Here is a 20,578-nt window from a genome sequence, read left to right on the forward strand (position 1 = left end):
TTTGCCCTCCTGTAAACTTCAGAGCAGTGGACCACATGCAGCAGAGATTTTATAGCACTGGAGAGATATCACTAACATGGCTCCTGGATTTGACTTCCTTCTGGTGGCTTTTCCAACCTCAGTATCCTCTACCAGATCAACAACCGCAGCATTGGAATTATCCCTACACTTAGTCGTCTTCTTTGGGCGGGCCAATTTGCATATTTGATTCTAAACTCCCAAGATACTCAAGTCCTAACACCAGTACCAGATATTCCTACTTTCTTTCCAAAAATATGTGAACAAACAATTAGCAGAAAGTGTGGAAGAAGGCTAATGTACATAATCCTCAGGATTGGTACAAAGAAAACCAAAATACTTCTGCATTGGTAGAATAGAAGTGGCTTACAATTCTCTTGTACCTTTGCATCATTGACAGACAAGGGAACTAAATGTCGGGGACAGGTGTGGAGTGTTTATCTAGAAGTTGGGGACAGATGTGGGGTTGATGGGCTTGCTCTGGTGGGATCCATCATGGACCTGATGTGCTAAATGTTTCTTGGTGTCATAATAAATAATTATTAGATTATGTATCTTCAAGCAGATTCAGAGAATGTATGGAGGAAACATACAGGAAGATGGTGGAATTGGCTGGAAGGGGTGATAAGGTGGGTGCAGAGAGGTTGGCATGGGGAAATGAAGCAACACTGTTGTAATGAGTTAATGGAACAGTCTACAAGCTGGTCAGGGAATAGAAGGATGGAGGGAAAGGGATTGTTGGGGGGGGGTCACCTGATGAGGAAGTTGCAGAGAATGGCCCATCTCAAAGAAATCTGTTGATGATAGATATTGTCTGCACCTAGGCACAGTACATCAGATCAAGTAACACGTCCAGAGGCTCCATGCCATGGGCAATATTTCCAGTCCCTGATATTGAGTAGGTAAATCCCTGTTGATCACCTTGATTTCCTCAGTGAAGCACAAAACGGCGTCTGATTCAGCAACCTCAAAAGACATTCATCCCACTGAGAATTTAAAAAACTACTTAATACACATCAAAGTTGCTGGTGAACGCAGCAGGCCAGGCAGCATCTCTAGGAAGAGGTGCAGTCGACGTTTCAGGCCGAGACCCTTCATCAGGACTAACTGAAGGAAGAGTGAGTAAGAGATTTGAAAGTTAGAGGGGGAGGGGGAGATCCAAAATGATAGGAGAAGACAGGAGGGGGAGGGATGGAGCCAAGAGCTGGACAGTTGATTGGCAAAAGGGATACGAGAGGATCATGGGACAGGAGGTCCGGGAAGAAAGACAGGGGAGGGGACCCAGAGGATGGGCAAGGGGTATATTCAGAGGGACAGAGGGAGAAAAAGGAAAGTGAGAGAAAGAATGTGTGTACAAAAATAAGTAACAGATGGGGTACGAGGGGGAGGTGGGGCATTAGCGGAATTAGAGAAGTCGATGTTCGTGCCATCAGGTACACAATCTTCTGAATGTAAATGAGAAAGCATTCCATGGTCGCTAGCATGTCATCAACCTTGCACTGATCAACTGGGGCTCAGCATCTCCCCGAGACAAATCCAAATCACTTCTTTCCATCTTTTCTTTGAAACAAAATGTGTTCCTTCCCAAAACAATAGGGCAATGTGAATTTTGAAACAAATATTTAGCAGGTATCAAAGTTGTAATATTATTAAGTCCGTACTTCATGGAACTTGCAGCCTCTGTTAAACTCAATGCTGAAAAATCTGAAAATCTCTTGAAACAGGTAAAAAAAATCATACAAGCAAGTCAGCAAATAGCTCAGTAGATAGCTCTTTCAGCTCCTCTATCCTCGTCCCTGCCCCATGCTTCCTTTCCCACCTGCTCCTTGGTGGCCTCGTGGCTCTTTTACAGCAGCTGCTGGCATAAAACCACTCAAGAGTTACTCAGAGAAAAATATGTAAACGTGACTTTTTCAGAAGTCTCTTGATCAACTATCAGCTCAGAATTCCAAATGATCAAATCCTCAGAAAAACTTCCAACTAAAAATTTGGCAACTTACTCCTTTGGAAAGCAATTTCTCAGAAGTCTTCTGTCAGCAGGGCTCTAACTCATCCTAATGGCTTTCAATAAATTCTCACAAAGGGTAACATCTAAGATATTAGCTATTCTTTCCCATTCAGATACCATAATCTTTAGAGCCAAGCCATTGCATTACTTTTTTTTAATTGTTTTAACATGCAACTTAACATAGGTTACAAATGTCTTAATATGTGCTTGCTTCAGTAATAAATCTGGTGAGTATACAGTTGTCACTACTTCAGAGCTAAGTTATTTTGTGGAGGTTTTATATGCTTCAATGCAGAGAAGCTGAACAAAACCAACCAATACATTATCGAGGTCAAAAAATATGATTTTCCTCAATTAAATCTTGAAGCTTACTGAAAAGACTCCAGTGAGAATGTCTGCGGTTTTAACTTAATCTTAAATCCAACTCCCAGTTCCATTATCCAATCACCTATTGTAGACTACAATAGATTTTCAGTGATTGTAACAGCAAACCACAGTGCAGATCATCACTTCCTGTTAATTCCACAAAACAATAGTGACATGGAACCCACTGTTGCATTGTTAGATTTTTGTCTTTTGTTCCCATCCCGAACCTTACGGAAAACTCTTTGACCTTCACAATCACACAAAACAACTCATGGAGATGTGGAATCATAGACCAGATCCCGATTGAAGAATTTTCCCTGGCTGCATATCGATGCAACGTATTTATCTCTGAAAGACATGATCCAGGATTCAATCTCCACTAGAGAGACCCGAGCACGAAAGCTGAGCTGAAATGTCACTATAATGCAGTAGCAGTACTGCACTAACGTGTTCAGCGCTGTAAAAGGTTTACCTGCCCACCTGGGAGCTGACGGTTGGAGGGTCCTCCCAACCTAGTAGCCAACTTCCACTCCACTACAACACCAACAAACAGATACTCTCTACATTTACCTCATAGGTAGATGTGGACTCCAGGTGGAAGCAATATTGCCCATTCGTCTGCATTACAACCAAAACAGATTTTCATTGTACATTACTGGTCATTAAGCACTTAGGACACCTAACACAGATTCCACGTACAATCAAGCAGTCCTTCATACCTTTTTGTCTACTCCCCTGTGGTCTCTGAAGGGTGCTTGGAGCAATTTAAAACACATTCACATAGTTTGGAAGATTTTGTTGAGGGCATAGAGAAACACTTCCCAACCCCCCTCCAATCCACGTTTTAGCATGCCAACCTCATGGGGCATGGAAATTCCCATTTGCTGTGGTGGTTTTATTTAGTGTACAATGTTTGTGACCACTGCACAGAATTTTATCAAAAATCAGTGGCACACTTTCAGCGTTTTTTTTGCTTTGAGGACTGTCTATGACATCTGCTGGCAGTTGGAAATGCTTCATCTCGTATTGTACAAAATGATTTGATGCATCGCACACTTAGCAGGCCTTATTGAGAGAGACGAATTCTGCTCTGGAGTTATTTAAAGGAGGTCGATCATCACTTGGACCAGTTCCAAAGAGTCTGGAGTCAGGTGGGGATTAATAATGGACAGTTGGAATAGCTGACACTTGCTCCCAGTGTTGCTTCCTCATTCACTGATAGATCCAGGTGACGTGATTTCCAGTGCTGTTGACGTCCATTGCAAGGTGGAGCAGTACATGTCACTGTTACACACTGGAGCTTGTTGCAGCCATCACAAAGGCACTATGGGGAAAAGAAACACAAAATAGGGTTCTGCCACCAGTGAACCCAAGGGGTTAGTATCCGTATAAAAGCCTCTTTGATCTTTCACTGATACAATGTTTGATAAAACACAAGTGATAATGATGTATTGCAAGTGAATGCACTGAATTTCCTGGTACAATGAATGACGGTGTGTCCTGATTTTATATATTACACTGCAATGTACAAAAAGTTGCTCCCCATTACACCAAGGGCCCAGTCGAAAACAACGCAGGTGTTGGAAATCTAAAGTAAATACTGGAAATACTCAGCAGGTCAGGCAGCAACTATCGGAAGAGAAACAGGGCTCACTGTATGGGAAGAGATTTAGCTCTGTTTCTCTTCACAGGTGTCACCTGACCTGCATTGTTTTCCTGTTATTACCACTGCCCAAATTCAGCACACTCGTTCACCTGGACGCAGAGAAGAGCTTGAGCTCAACTCTCATCCCATGCATCACAGCAGAGACGCAGCCCTGTGTGAGCCCAATGGTCTTGTTCAGAGACATTTAGATAATCCAAAAAACAAGAATTTGTTAACGGGGCAAAAGGTGAGATGAGGCTTGGGGGCAAATCAACAAGGATCACACTGAATGGTGGGGTAGCTTTCAGGGGCTGAGTGGCCTGTTCTACTATTTTTCTGTCTCCTTGCGTTCTTAACTGCTGTAACTGAGCCCGATCCATTCTACTGCTACAAAACCCTAATGATTGAGTGACTTGGACATGTTCCCACGTGCCCTTTGGAGTTCATTTCCCAAAGGGTGATTATACCCATACAGAAATGCATGCATAAAGCTAAGCAAACATTAATTTTGGCACACACTTATTGTGTGGGCAAGAAAGTCTCAAAAATAAGTAGACCACATAAACGTTGGATGACGTTGGGTTAATTAATTTACTTATGTTTGGCCAAAATTAAGAAATCTAAGGAGAACACTCTCTGCAGACCATATCAACATTGAAAAGTTTTAATATACTGACTAAAGCACTTCACGTATCAGATACTTGAATTAAAAGCGGCCCTCCGTTGGTCAGAGTCGGCTATGGATGTTGCTCCCCTGCTGTCTACGTGCTACGCAGACCAGGGCAGCACGAAACGGAGAGCAAAGTGTTGCCCATGCAGCAGGCTCGCCCTCTCCAGGTAGCTGATGAACCCAAAGGAACGGCACAGATAGTTTGGCACCAGCGGCATCACAGGGGTTGCCAGTCAGTGGTGAACTGAACGTGGGACTGCCTTAGTGACTCTAATTCTTGGTATTTTTTCACAGGCTTTACTCCTTAAGCCCTCCATATGAGAGGTTAAACTAAATACTCCTCGAGTAAAAGATGCCCAGTTTCACAGATTGGACCATCACTGAGTCAGTCGGCTGCTGAATACCACACTGCCTCCCCATGTCCCTTTATTACCTACTTCCCATTACATACATCCGCAATGGATTAGAACATGGTGATGAATCTATAAAAAGGTGGTCTGGAATTATGAATTTTAACAAGACACTTTTACTCATGTCCCACAAAAGCTTCAGATTAAAAACTGGAACTTAATTGTTTCATACACTTTAATGAGGTCTAATTAACTTAGCTGATCAGCTTGGTTGTGATTTGTATAGCTTTTAACTCTATTCTGGGAGTTGGCTGATAACTCACAGTACTGAGAACAGAATTGAAGATACGTTTTCTTCAATTTAGCGTGTTGCATAACTTTGTTCCGTGGCGTATGGGGTGTCCTGGGAGGGGTGGCACCTCTGGTGAAGGGACTTGTCGTGTCCATTCCGGTGTAGATCATTCACCTTTGGTCCTCACCAGACACTCAGTTCTCACCTGCGGCTCCAAGTAGCTGTTTGCATGTGACAGTGGCTGCACCCCGGTACACCGGTCTGACAGGTGGGCTGAACCAGGTGAGGGAAGCCGGCAGCCTCATACCCCAGTGAGAAAGGGACATGCCTGACCAGCACACAAAGACAGCTTCGTCAGACTGGGCAGACAAGATCTACAGTGAGACCCAATGGCCAGGAAGGCAGTACTGCAATGCTCCATGGAGGACGAAGGGCATGACAAGGCATAGAGTAGTGGTTCCCAACCACCGGGCCGTGGACCGGTACCAGGTCGCAAAGCATGTGCTACCGGGCTGCGAGGAAAGATACGATTTGGCGATATGAAACGATATGAGTCAGCTGCACCTTTCCTCATTCCTTGTCACGTCCACTGTTGAACTTGAACATAGGGTTGCCAGCTGTCCCATATTAGCTGGGACATTCCGTATATTGAGCTAAATTGGTTTGTCCCATACAGGACTGCCCTTGTCCCGTATTTCCCCCGCTAAGGTACAGCATTCCTATGAAACCGTTTGTAAGCCGAAATGGCTTAAAGGGAAGAAGTAATTACCATTAATTTATATGGGAAAAATTCTTGAGCGTTCCCAGACCCAAAAAATAACCTACTGAATCATACCAAATAACACATAAAACCTAAAATAACACTAACATATAGTAAAAGCAGGAATGATATGATAAATACAGTCCATATAAAGTAAAAATAATGCATATACAGTGTAGTTTCATTTAACAGAATCGGGAAGATTAAGTGAAAACCGATTTGTAGAAAAAAAATCGGCATGTACACGCATGCGCACGTCACGCATGTGCACATAGTTGCCCGCGCAAGGCTTCATGGTCATGGTAGTTTTTCTTTGGGTTAAAAACAAGTGTCCTGCATTTGACTGCTACTTTTGTCCCTTATTTGGGAGTGAGAAAATTGGCAACCCTACTTGAACACCCTCCCTCCCCCCCCCGTCGGCCAGTCCGCAAGAATATTGTCAATATTAAACTGGTCCGCGGTGCAAAAAAGGTTGGGGACCCCTGGCATAGAAGACATTAAGGTCATCCACTACAACCAGGAAAACCCCAGTCTGCGATGCTTGTTCATACCACAGGACCCGGACTTCTGAGGTAGAGAGGGAGGAACTGCACATTTAGTCAAGAAATGATTGTACTGGTATCAGTTGCAAAGCTCTCTCTCATTCTGACTCTTAAGAACCAAGCCAATGGCCAAAACAGAACAGCTAAGAGTTAGCCTTCAGTCTGCATCGGAAGTTTGTTTGACGAACTAATCCAACTATGACTGAAGCACTGCTCACCTAATCTATGCCTTTGGGGCAGGGCAGCCTCTTTAGGGGAATTCTAGATCAAAGCCAAATATGATAACTTGCCCCTACCCAACTTGAAAGAATAAAAAGGCCAACTTAGTAGGATACAAACAATCCATTACTGCATAATACTGAATCATTTTGCAATGGTGAACCATACGAACACAGTAGCCTAGCGGTTAGTATAACACTGTTACAGAGTCAGCAAATTAGGTTCAATTCTCACTGCTGTCTGTGAGGAGTTTTACATTTTCCCCATGACGAGCTTTTCCTCTGGGTCCTCCCTCATTCTAAAGACGTTTGGGTTAGCAGGTAAATTGGTCACATGGTGTAATTGGGCCACATGGGCTTGGTGGACAGGAAAGGCCTGTTACCATTCTGGTCAAGATGGCACCTGCATACAATGCTCTTTTGGTCAACTTCTGGATAAATCATGGAACCATCTTTTTCAGTTCTTTTATGTCTTTTATGTTTGTTTCTCTTCTTGAATGTGATTCTGGAACTGTTGAGGACTGTGCTTTGCTGCTTGGAAATCGTTTGGGTGTTCCAGCGCTCTGTGGTCTCTGAGAGGATTCCAAGAGGCAAAGGCAGTGCGAGCGAACCTCGTAATGGGCAGGCTGCAGGGTGGGGTGTGAGTCGATGTTTGGTTCCATTTCGCCAATTAAAGCTTCCATTGTTCATCGACTAAAGCACAGGGGCGATTGAAGCATCAAAGTGTCTTTTGATCACTCAGGTATGCTACTAGAGGGGGGGGGAGAACTTGCTGCTGCAGAGAGAGTTGCCCAGTCTTTTTCTCTGCATTTTGGGTGTGGACTTGGACTACAGAATCCTTTTTTTTCAGTCTTACACTTCTTTTATATTCTGTGTTATTCCACCCAGTCTTCTTGTTCTTATTTGTGTGGGGAGGGGGATTTGGGAGTCAATGCGCCTGATCTATTTTGTTCTTTTTTTTTGTGGGGAAAGAGGGATTTGGAGGCCAGTGTGCTTGATCTATTTTGTTCATTTTTCCTATGGGAAGAGGGATTTATTTGGGGGTTGATCTGCCTGATCCGTTTCGTTTGTTTTTTTTTTGTGTGGGAAGAAGGATTGGAGGTAGAGGGGGTGATGTGCCTGAGGCGTTTTGTTCGTTTTTTTGTGAGGGAGGAGGGATTTGGCAGTCGATGTGCCTGATCCATTTTATTCATTTTTTTTTAAACAGGGAGGTGGGATTTGGGGGTTATGATCGTGCAAAGTTTCTTTTCTTTCTTGGTTTCCAGGCTACCTGGAGAATTGAAGAATTTCAGAGTTGTATACTTTGATAATAAAATGAACCTTTGTTTCCATGTTGTATCTCTAAGTGATAAAAAAAAATAAATTCCACAGAAATGGATTGATAAATCCTTCTAAGCTTGATCATCAGTATGCAGAATTATAAATAGTTCCGTTACCATTATTTGATTACTTGTACCACTGCAATTTAAAATGTCAAACAGCAGCAGGACAGTAAAAGTAATGCAGACAGAGTTAATGTGAGCAAACATCAGTGTACTAAAAGAATCTGTATGTTCCCTTTTATAAATATTTAACTCATCTTAGATGCTGTACTGCCAAGAGATCAATCTTTCTGCACATTTCATCTTTTCCATGAGACTACGTTAACTTTGTCTTCCCATTTTGAACCAGCTAATAAAGAAACGCTTCTCATGTTTTGCTCAGTTTATATTCAACTCTGATCTCATTTATATTTAGCCTTCCTCGGACTGTTAATGATTTATGAGTTACAAAAATTAATTCATAAACTATGTCTTCGTTATTCCAGTACGCTGTCTAAATGATCATCGGCAAAAGCACATCCTGATTTGAACAGTAATACAAATATTTCCAGAAAATAAGGCAAAAAGCAAAACTAACTGCATGAAAAATAATCATTTCAGCATTACCATCCCCAGAGCATTCGAAAATTTAGCCTGATTTGACCACTTCTCAAAATAGGTCATTGAAAACCTATCTATTAACAAAGCACATGTTACTTTAATAGAGTAGATTTGTCTTGCAATTGAACTGAAATATCACACAGACACTGAAGAAAAGTAATGAGAACGAGAAGAAGTTATTGTTAATTCTGTTGAGACATCAGTGGCGAATAGGAACATCTTCACTTCCAGGTGACCTTCTAAGTTACACATTGGGCTGGCAGCCTTCCAGGATAGTCCCCAGATCACTGCTACTTAAACATTGTTTGATATATCCCCGAGTTTCCTTGGAGCATTAAAATAATTGTGACTTTTTCCCCACTGACTTTGCATATTTTTATTTATTAGTTATGAAAGTACAAGGGAAAAAGAAGGCTTCACCTGCTGATATGTTGAGAGAAGGAGCTCAAGTGAAGAAATGTGCTGAACAATGTCCAGCTGAGGTTTGCTAACGCAGTCACGTACTTTCCTAAACCTGGATGGGTACTGCTGTTGTTTGTTCATGGAACAACATGACGTGAGCCACATATAACTGTGCGGCTAAGCACAGCTCCAAGGCCAAATTCAAGTTTGCTGACGATTACCACTGTCACAGGCCGAATCAAAGGTGTTGATGAATCAGCATATAGGAGGGAGATTGAAAATCTGGCTGAGTGATGCCACAACAACAAACTCTTACTCGATGTCAGCAAGATCAAGCAGATGATTATTGACTTTAGGAGGAAGAAGTCAGAGGTCCATGAGCCGGTCCTCATTGAAAGATCCGAGGTGGAGAGGCTTAGCAATGTTAATATTTCAGAGGACCTGTCCCAGGCCCAGCATGCAAGTACAATTACAAAGGAAGCACAGCAGTACCTGTGCTCTCTTGGGAGTTTGCAGAAATTTGGCATGACATCTAAAACTTTGACAAACTTTTATAGGTGTGTAGTAGAGATTATATTGGACTGGTTGCATCACAGCCTGGTATGGAAACACCAATGCTCGTGAATGGAAAATCCTACAAAAAGGTAGTGGATATGGCCAAGTCAATCACAGGCGAAGCCCTCCGAATTGTTGAGCACATCTACATGAAACCCTGTTACAGGAAAGCAGCATCCACCATCGGGGACCCCGGCCGCCCAGGACGTGCTTTCTTCTCAATGCTGCCATAAGGAAGAGGCTTCAGGATTCACACCACCAAGTTCAGGAACAGTCTTTTACCCCTCAGCCATCAGGCTCTTAAACCAAAGGGGATAACTTCACTTGCCCCATCACTGGAATGTTCCCAAGGACTCTTCATCTCATGTTCTCAATATTTATTGCTTATTTATTTATTACTATTATTAATGTCTTCCTTTTCTATTTGCACAGTTTGTTGACTTCTGCACTCCGGCTGAATGTCTTGGTTGGGCCATCTTTCATTGATTCCGTTATGGTTATTATTCTATAGATTTATTGAGTATGCCCACAAGAAAATGTATCTCAGGGTTGTATATGGTGGCATACATGTAGCTTGATAATAAATTTACTCTGAATAATCTACTTGACAATGTGGTGGCATCCTCAGTATCACATGGACAGCAAGGATTTCAGGACATCACCCACCACTCTTTTAGAACATAGCAACCCTACAGCACCATACAGGCCCTACGGCCCACTGTGCTGTGCTGAACATGTACTTACTTTAGAAATTACCTCGGGTTACCCATAGACCTCTATTTTTCCACGCTCCATGCACCTATCCAGGAGTCTCTTAAAAAACCCTTCTATATAGGTCAAGCATTAAATGTCGCACCTTGCCATTAACATCCACATCATGAATTTTTTTTTAATTGCACAATCAAATATTTTGATTTATAAATTAAAGGAACTAATCTGAACTGCTGAATTGCAATGTGAAAACTTCGTGCAAAATTTTCCACGTCCTCAGCATAATGATGCTTTTACGGTTAAAGAACATTGTTTCTGGGAGGCGAGGTTGCATGAGAAGTCGCAGCCGACGGTGTTGATTATTAAGCCCTGCACACTTCCTGTTGATGTTATGCTGCAGGTTACCACACAGTCATCTCCCAGGGACTGTGCGGACCAAGTCAGAAGAGGGAAGTCCAAAGGAAACAGTTACCGGAGGTGCATAGAATGTACCAGATGTTCTATTTATCAGCTGTTCTAATGAGAGGCCGTGTCCTCAAAGGAAATTCTTATACCTGATCTGACATTTTAATGGCAGAGCAAACTTGATGGTCCGAGTGGCCTAATTATGCTGCTATGCCTTATGGTCTTATATCTGGCAGAAAGATCTTGATGCTAACAATGTGAGAAACTTTTACATTAATTGCAAAGTAAGACCTCTTCACAAAGTGCTGTGGGAATATGTCCTTCTAGCAGAGAGTGTTGATCGAACGTTTCCTCTGACAAACAACTCAGATCGTGCTACACACCCCCGGTATCACACTGCACTTTCAGCCAAGCTCACAGGCTCTGAAGTGAGGCTGAGCACATGACACCCTGATTCTAAGCCGTACAAGCTTCCACTCTACCTAGCCAACACACAGATAGATCAGCCGAGCATGTGCTCATACATGGTCCTGGTGGGGGGGAGGGGGCCAGGAACTCAGTAAATTCAACAAAACAGAAATCAAATAATATCACCAATGTATTATGCTAGAAAGACATTATTAAGCAAATCAATTAATTTATTGTTTCACAGTACATCCTTGTGTAGAACTGTAAAATAGGAAATAGCATTTGAAAGTCATTACTCATGTAAAGTCACTTAAAAGTTGAACATAATCAGTAACTTATTAGTATTTTTACCAATGTATCCACTTCTCAAAGTAATAAATCTTTGCTGAAATTTTGTTTAAAGGCTGACAGGCTGCTTTCAGCTTTTTAAAACAATCTTTTACGAGGTGTTGCACGATAATTCAGCAGGATATTTGACTACAGAAAACATACCAATTGACATACAAGTTTGCACATAGCAAGGATCTTCAAGACTAAACAAGCAGTAACACATTTTAGTATTCCTCTCCCTGATGTGGTCCGACTAGAATAGTGCCAATGTGGACCCAATGCAACAGCATCACCGTGAACCCAATACAACTGTGTCACTGTGACCGACTGCAACACCGCCACTGTGACCAATTGCAATAGCGTCACTGTGACCGACTGCAACAGTGTCACTGTGACCGACTGCAACAGTGTCACCATGGACCCAATGCAACAACGTCACTGTGACCGACTGCAACAGCGTCACTGTGACCGACTGCAACAGTGTCACCATGGACCCAATGCAATAGTGTCACTGTGACCGACTGCAACAGTGTCACTGTGACCGACTGCAATAGCATCACTGTGACCGACTGCAACAGTGTCACCATGGACCCAATGCAACAGAGTCACTGTGACCAACTGCAACAGCGTCACTGTGACCGACTGCAACAGAGTCACTGTGACCGACTGCAACAGTGTCACCATGGACCCAATGCAACAGCGTCACTGTGACCGACTGCAACAGTGTCACCATGGACCCAATGCAACAGAGTCACTGTGACTGACTGCAACAGTGTCACTGTGACCGACTGCAACAGAGTCACTGTGACTGACTGCAACAGCGTCACTGTGGACCCAATGCAACAGCGTCACTGTGACTGACTGCAACAGCGTCACTGTGACCGACTGCAACAGCATCACTGGGAACCCAATGCAACAGCATCACTGTGACCAACTACAACAGTGTCACCATGAACCCAATGCAACATTGTCACCGTGGTCCGATTGCAACAAAGTCACTGGGAACCCAATGCAATAGCGTTACCGGGAACTCAGTGCAATAGTGTCACCATGGACCCAATGCGACAGCGTCACTGTGACCCACTGCAACAGTGTCACTATGAACCCAGTGCAACAGCATCACCATGAATCCAGTGCAACAGCGTTACTGTGGACCCAATGCAACAGCGTCACTGTGAAACCAGTGCAACAGCATCACCGTGACCGACTGCAACAGTGTCACCATGACTGACTACAACAGCGTCACCGTGAACCCAATGCAACAGCATCACTGTAACCAACTGCAACAACATCACCGTGGACCGACTGCAACAGTGTCACTGTGAACCCAGTGCAACAGCGTAACCGTGACCGACTGCAACAGTGTCACTGTGAACCCAGTGCAACAGCGTAACCGTGACCGACTGCAGCAGTGCCAACGTGACCGACTGCAACAATGTCACCGTGGACCCAATACAACAGTGCCACTGTGTTCCAATTGTAACAGTGTCACTAATGTAAAGATCAGTTAGCAACAGAAATGATGGAAACAAACTTTGTACTCTCCTGCATTAAATAGTTGAAACTAATTGCAAACGTTTGTAACAGACAGGCTTATAGAGATGAATATTTAAAGATAAATATCTAGAGTTGCTTAAAAGAAATAAAGGACTATAATAATCTAAAAGTTAGAGATGCTGATACCCGTTTTCTCTTTAAATGATAAAAGCACCATTGATTATAAAGAATAAGCAACATAACACAAATAAATAAATCATGAAAAGTCTCTTAAAAACTAATATGTTTAAGCAATGTGAGGTTGTTTTCTGTCCTTTGGTAAGGTCAGTAAGCCCTTCTCCAATTCTGACTGTGGGTATGACACTGACTGTAATTGAGTGAACTGAGGTCTATGCAACTCTCCTTCCAAACAGCTCAGGCTTTCTCCATCTCCCTCAGCTAATCACAAGGAGGCTTCCTTTGTGATTCCGTGTGCTTTCCCATTCCTGCCCACTTCCTGCTCTTATAGAAAAGGGAAATTAATTCTAATTTTCCAAAACAAATGTTTTCTCACCTTAAAAAAAATGGAAGCGTTACTATAATGGTGCCCGAATCATAACACATTTAACAGAGGAGAATAAAAATGAATATTTAGTTGTACTCACAGTTGTAGCCCAGCAGATTCTCATCTTTCAAAACATATAGGGTGATCTGAAAACCTCCATGTGCACATAGGAAAAGAATGCTGGTCCCCAGCAGAGCCTTGAGCAGACGACCAGTGTGGCCTAAACAAAAAATGCAATCATAACCAAGGAATTTTTTTATAAGTACGTACACTAATCCCTGCCTCAAACTTGAGCAAACAAACCAGGACCCATCTAGTATGTGCGATGCACTCAAGAAAGATCTCCCCAAGCCAGAGAAAGGTTGTTTTTAAGATAATTATTCAGAACCATTACCAGCTGCATAGGCCTATTTTGGAGACAACACCACACCTGGAACATGATTCTGCCATTGTTTTGCCTTCTGTTTGGAGCAAGAGTGAAGGACAGAGACTAGATCACAGTTCACAGAAAGAGATCAAATGGATAAGATTGGCTTTCGGCCAAATATTGCTCAGAGGAACACAAGAAAGGAGATGTTGTAACTTTACTGCGGGGGTCCACAAGCGGCCAACCTGAAAGGAAAGCTTTGGACCTAACAAGAAGATCTCTACCATATTCAGACTAAGGCCAGCCTGATAATTACTAAGAAAGCCTCAACAGTTTCCTCAGCCTGACCCTTGTGAGCATTACACTGAAGGGTTACTGACATAGCTGAATCCACTTTACATAGATTTATGAAATTGCCACTTCCTCCAGGAAGCTATCGCAAGCCTGCAGGCCACCCACGTGGCTCCAGGCCATGATTCAAATCAAAAAAGTGGAGATGCTGTTTTTTTTAAACTACTTACTGAACCTTGCAGGTAATTAGGATAAAAGTCAGTATAAACATTTATACTGGAATGCAGTTTCTCTAGTCACAGGCATATAGAGAAACTATCTACTTACAAGCATTTCATTCACTCAGGGCCAGTCATCTTTCCACTTCATTTCTCAGTGGGCACTTGCTCACAGTTGTCCATCACAACCTAATGTCAACTGATGCTCAAGGCAACATTCACATTTATGATCAACAGTGGAAAAAGCACTCAAAGCATGCAATGTACTCTGTGCCCAATCTCGCTCAATTCATTTAGTCGTTACTTAATTCTCAGTTTGTTACTTGATTGACAGCCACCTGGATGACTTACTGACCCTCCTCAGCACCACTACTCAAGAAGGGTGGACTAGTACAATAGATAATAGGAATGAAGTGAACATGATGTCTATGAATTTTCAGAAGGTATTTTAAAAGATCCTGCACAGGAGATGGATCAGCAAAGCTAGAGCTGATGGAATTGAGGTTAATATAGTGAGTATGGTTTAAAAATCAGTTATTGAGCAGGAAGCAGAGAATGAGATTATGAGAGCATGTAAAAAAAGATGTAATATGGCAGAGCGAGTTGTGTGGGAGAATATAAGGTGCTTTTTGATGAACAAAGCTGAAAAGCAAAATATATGTTAAATGGTTAAATTTCATTAAATTTCAAAGATCAAAGCAAAAATATTATCAAAGTAATGTATGTGTCACCATATACAACCCTGAGATTCATTTTCTTGCAGGCATACTCAATAAATCTGGTAACTATGATAGAATCATTGAAAGACCACTCCAACCGGGTGTGCGACCAGTGTGCAGAAGCCAACAAACTGTGCCAATACAAAAAGAAAGAAACGATGATAATAAATAAATTAGGAATAAATATCGAGGACATGAAATGAAGAGCACTTGAAAGTGAGTGCATAGGTTGTGAGAACATTTCAGTGATGGGGCAAGTGAGATTGAGTGAAGTTCAGAATCAGGTTTAATATCACTGGCTTATGTCATAAAATTTGTTGTTATGCGGCAGCAGCATTCTGCAATAATAATAAAAACTGTAAATTCCAGTAAGTATATATGTATATCTTAAAAAGTTAAGTAAGTAGTACAAAATGAGAAAAAAATGAATAAGTAATGAGGTAGTGTTTAATGTCCATTTAGAAATCTCATGGCAGAGGGGAAGAAGCCGTTCCTGAGGCTATGCTCCCTTTTTATTGTTACTGTCAGGAAGGAAGTGCAGAAGCCTGAAGGCACACACTCAGCGATTCAGGAACAGCTTCTTCCCCTCTGCCAACCGATTCCTCATTGGACATTGAACCTATGAATACCGCATCACTTTTTAAAATATATGTATTATTTCTGTTTTGCACTATTTTTAAGCTAATTATTTAATATACATATATACATACTGCAATTGATTTACTTGTTTTTTTCTTTCTCCATTATCATGTAGTGCATTGTACTGCTGCTGCTAAGTTAGCAAACTTCATAACATATGCTGATGATATTAAACCAGCTTCTGATTCTGAACTGTTGAGTGTGTGCCTTCAGGCTCCTGTACCTCCTCCCTGATGGTAGCAATGAGAAGTTATCCCCTTTGGTTTAAGAGCCTGATGGTTGAGGGGTAAATAACTATTCCTGAAGCTGGTAGTGTGAGTCTTGAGGCTCCTGTTCTTTCTTGCTAATGGCAGTTGTTAACTTGTTAAGTCATCTGATAGATCTGACCTGTAAAGCAACAAGGTTGCACCAGTATAGCAAGCAAACTTTATGTTAAGAGCTAGAAATGGATTTGAATACAGGAGAAAGGCAGTCCTGTTGCATCTTATTTCACTGTTCCAAAACTGCATTTAGAACTGAGATGAAGAGAAATTTCTTTCACTCCTAAGGTGGTGAACCTTCAGAATTATCTTGCCTAGAGCTATAGAGAGCTGAGCTCATTCAAAACACAAAATAAAAGATCCGTGAGTATTAAAAGAATTAACTGATATGTGAAAGCATTAAAAATAGTGCTGAGGTGACAAACAACCATAATCTGAACAAATGACAAAGCTGATGGTCTGTTCCTGCTCATACATCTAGTATTCTTACACTGCATAGAGGAATGTCAGCTGCACCATTGCACCAGTCAGCGTCAAGCAGCTGATGAGAGATGGGGCCTAGCTGTGTACTTATCATGTCAGGTAAAGTTGATGCATTGACACTGCGCATATTATCCAGCCCTCACGTAGAAGGTGAAAAGATGAAAATGGCAATTGGAGATTCATTAATTTAGATCTACAGTCAGCCATACTTTATACTTTATTGTCAAAGTAAATATTGGGAAAGTAAGGTAGTGCAAAAAAACCGAGAGGCAGGTCGGGATATTTGGAGGGTACGGCCCAGATCCGGGTCAGGATCCGTTCAGCAGTCTTATCACAGTTGGAAAGAAGCTGTTCCCAAATCTGGCCGTACGAGTCTTCAAGCTCCTGAGTCTTCTCCTAGAGGGAAGAGGGACGAAAAGTGTGTTGGCTGGGTGGGTCGTGTCCTTGATTATCCTGGCAGCACTGCTCCGACAGCGTGCGGTGTAAAGTGAGTCCAAGGACGGAAGATTGGTTTGTGTGATGTGCTGCGCTGTGTTCACGATCTTCTGCAGCTTCTTCCGGTGTTGGACAGGACAACTTCTATACCAGGTTGTGATGCACCCTAGAAGAATGCTTTCTACGGGTCATCTATAAAAATTAGCGAGGGTTTTAGGGGACAGGCCAAATTTCTTTAGCTTTCTCAGGAAGTAAAGGCGCTGGTGGGCCTTCTTGGCAGTGGACTCTGCCATATAATAGACCTGACTCAAGCACAATTTCATAACTTATTTTGTTTACCACTAATTACTTAATGTTAGTAAAGTTGATATCTTCATCCAAACTGAATAGGAAAACAAAGGCAAAGGTGTAATTATAGTCATAGAGTTTCCTGAATAATAGAGTTCAAGAAGCCATGGTAGAGAGGAGCATCAAGCAATGAGGAACAGGATTGTGATGACATAGTTAGTGTATTATACAGCCATGTCACGGTTTAGATTTTCAAACAGATTTCAATATCTACATTCTCAAATATTTGCGGGGCATAATGCAGTTTTTCAAAAAACATAATAATTTTAAGGTTTCAGAATGATAACTTGACATTTTATATCTGACAACACTGGCTCAGAGATACTAGGTGCCCCAGCAGAGCTCTGTAATGTAATAACTGGGCAGGTCAGTATTTATGCAGTAATATGTTAATTGCTGATGTCAGACACAGTATAATTAGACTAACGGAGATGGTAAAAGGATGCTAAAAATATACTTGCAGTTTTGATTTGCTGCTAGGTTTGACACCTCCTTCAGTACCCCTTCCTTAAACCACCACCGTACTGTTCTGTGGGGCTGCTCTTTGGATACCCACAGTCAGGTGAGCCAGCAACCTCTTACAGACCATTACAGATCCACGATCCCTTATCCGAAATTCTGAAATCCGAAAAGCTCTGAAAACTGAAGTTTTTTTCATGGAGTGTGGAACACGTCGTAACAAGGCTCGTTTGGCACGCTAACAGCTGACGTCACTCAGGTGTGACATGGCAGCACTAGCAGAGGCCGCCAGACGTCAGTTGTGGCTCAGCGCTCGTACTGGTTACACATGCATTTGCTGTTCGCTGATATTTTGTGTTCACTGTTGACTTTCTGTTTAATTTCATTGTGAAAATGTCAAAAAGAGCTGCAGATACCCCAATGGAAAAAGAGAAGGAAGCATCTATCATTATCAGTAAGCAGAAAGTGGAGTTATTGCAGAAGCTTGATCGTGGTGTGTCTGTGTGGCATCTTACTGAAGAATATGGTGTCGGAATGACCACTGTATATGATTTAAATCAACAGAAAGACAAGTTACTGAAGTTTTATGGTGACAGTGATGACCATAAACTAATGAAAAATAGGAAAACACTGCATAGGGCAAAAAATGAAGATCTTGACTGTGTGTTGATTGAGTGGATTAGACAACGAAGAAGTGAGCGTATGCCACTGAATGGCATGTTGATCAAGAAACAAGCTAGAATCTACCATGAAAAACTGAACATTGACAGTGAGTGTCAATATTCAGAGGGTTGGCTGCAGAAATTTAAGAAGTGTCAGGGTGTAAAATATCTGAAAATTTGTGGTGAAAAAGCTTCTGCTGATCATGAAGCAGCTGAAAATTACATTGACGAATTTGCCAAGATAATATCTGACGAAAACCTTAGACCTGAACAAATTCACAATGCTGATGAAACGGCTTTGTACTGGCACTACGTCCCTAGAAAAACATTAACAACGGCTGATGAGAGAGCACCAATAGGTTTTAAAGATGCTAAGGACAGGTTAACTATTCTTGGGTGTGCCAATGCAGCAGGCAGACACAAGGTGAAGTTGACAGTGATTGGAAAAAGGCAACATCCGAGATGTCTGAAAGATGTATGCAATTTACCTGTGCATTATTATGCAAACAAGAAAGCATGGGTAACCCGAGAAATGTTTTCTGACTGGTTCAATAACCACTTTGTACCAGCGGCATGAGCTCATTGTAGTCAAGCTGGACTGGAAAAAGACTGTAAAAATTTTATTGTTCCTGGACAACTGCTCCGCACATTCCCCTGCCGAACTTCTTGTGAAAAGTAATGTTTTCGCAATTTACTTGCCCCCCCCCCCACAATGTGACATCTATGCTACAGCCTTGTGACCAAGGAATTTTACGCTCCATGAAGAGCAAGTATAATCTGTATATGTCCTAGAGTATTTACGTTCTACATTTATTCCAGTAAGTCATTTACCATGTGTTTGATTCGGTTCGTTTGAAGCTGTATATTTTTATGTTTTATTGAATGCTTCTGTTGGAAATAAAATGTACTAGTGTATTTATGGTCTATCATTATCCCACTATTTCATCTATCATTATATTAACTCCATAAATAAACTGTAATAGTATTTGTAAAAGAGCATGGATTGGGAAACCCCAGTTCTCTCTCCAGCACTCGTTGTTTGAGCAAGTACAGCCTCTTTTTCTTATCATTATTCCCTAAACAATACAGTATAACAACTATTTACATAGCATTTACATTGTATTAGGTATTATAAGTAATCTAGAGATGATTTAAAGTACACGGGAGGATGTGCGTGGGTCCGGAGCTCCCCCGGGTCCTAATGTCCACCCGCACTGAAACAGGTTAATTATCTACATAATTATCAATTTTCTGAAATCCGAAAAATTCTGAATTCCGAAATGGAACTGGCCCCAAGGATTTTGGATAAGGGATTGTCGACCTGTACTAGAAACTTTCACACAGCATTGTCTTCCGCCACAGATTCAGACTTATCACAATTAAGCTGCTGCTTTAGATCTTATAAGCAAGCCCATCACAAACACTATCAAATGCTTCTCCATATCACCCCCTTGTCCTCAGCTTTGTAACTTCAAGATCGGCATCTCTAATCCCTTTCTAGCTAATGTCCCATTCTTCACTTTCCATAAATTGTAGCCCACTTCCTGCCAGTTTCCTATCCTGTTCTGCTTAGTACTGGTCTATTCTGCCCATACTGACTTTCAACCTGTTTTATCCTTTCATTGTAAACATCTACATTCACAAACATAAGTTCACATATTTACACAGTGCAGCTGATGTGTTTCACTGCATAGTATAAGATCCCACAACTTGTTAGTGTACACAACAGCAATGGGAACCGTATGACAATGAGACTCACGTCATTTCATGAAACAAAAACAGAAACCACTGGGAAAATCTCTGTAATTTAAAGCAGCATCTGTAAAGAGAAACAGATTATGTTCGGGATCCACAGATGCTGTCTGACCTGCTGAAATTTGTCACCATTTTGTTTGTTTCAGATATCCAAAATTTGCAATGTTTAAAAATTTCCTTTTCAGAAAATGCGCCCTCAGGAAATTCAAGAGAAAAGAACGAGAAATAGGGGGAAAATCTAAAGAGATGAAAAAACTTCCTATGACAGTTAAAAAAATATTAATTTTATGTGCAAAGTA

At 41.8% G+C, this 20,578-nt stretch overlaps 1 protein-coding gene across 5 annotated transcripts in view; it reads right to left on the reverse strand.

Moving 5' to 3' along the window:
• The window catches only part of piezo1 (piezo type mechanosensitive ion channel component 1 (Er blood group)), a 311,742-nt gene that overhangs the window by 161,722 nt on the left and 129,442 nt on the right, over positions 1 to 20,578 (reverse strand). For 4 of the 5 annotated variants that reach the window (XM_072279777.1, XM_072279778.1, XM_072279776.1 and 1 more), the window contains exon 3: positions 13,744 to 13,863. The exons of the other annotated variant lie outside the window; for it this stretch is intronic. In XM_072279777.1, the coding sequence (XP_072135878.1) occupies positions 13,744 to 13,863 (120 nt within the window). The remainder of the gene's footprint in view (positions 1 to 13,743; positions 13,864 to 20,578) is intronic. 5 annotated transcript variants of the gene reach the window in all.

The sequence above is a fragment of the Mobula birostris genome, chromosome 15, assembly GCF_030028105.1.
Source record: "Mobula birostris isolate sMobBir1 chromosome 15, sMobBir1.hap1, whole genome shotgun sequence".
NCBI lineage: Eukaryota > Metazoa > Chordata > Chondrichthyes > Myliobatiformes > Myliobatidae > Mobula > Mobula birostris.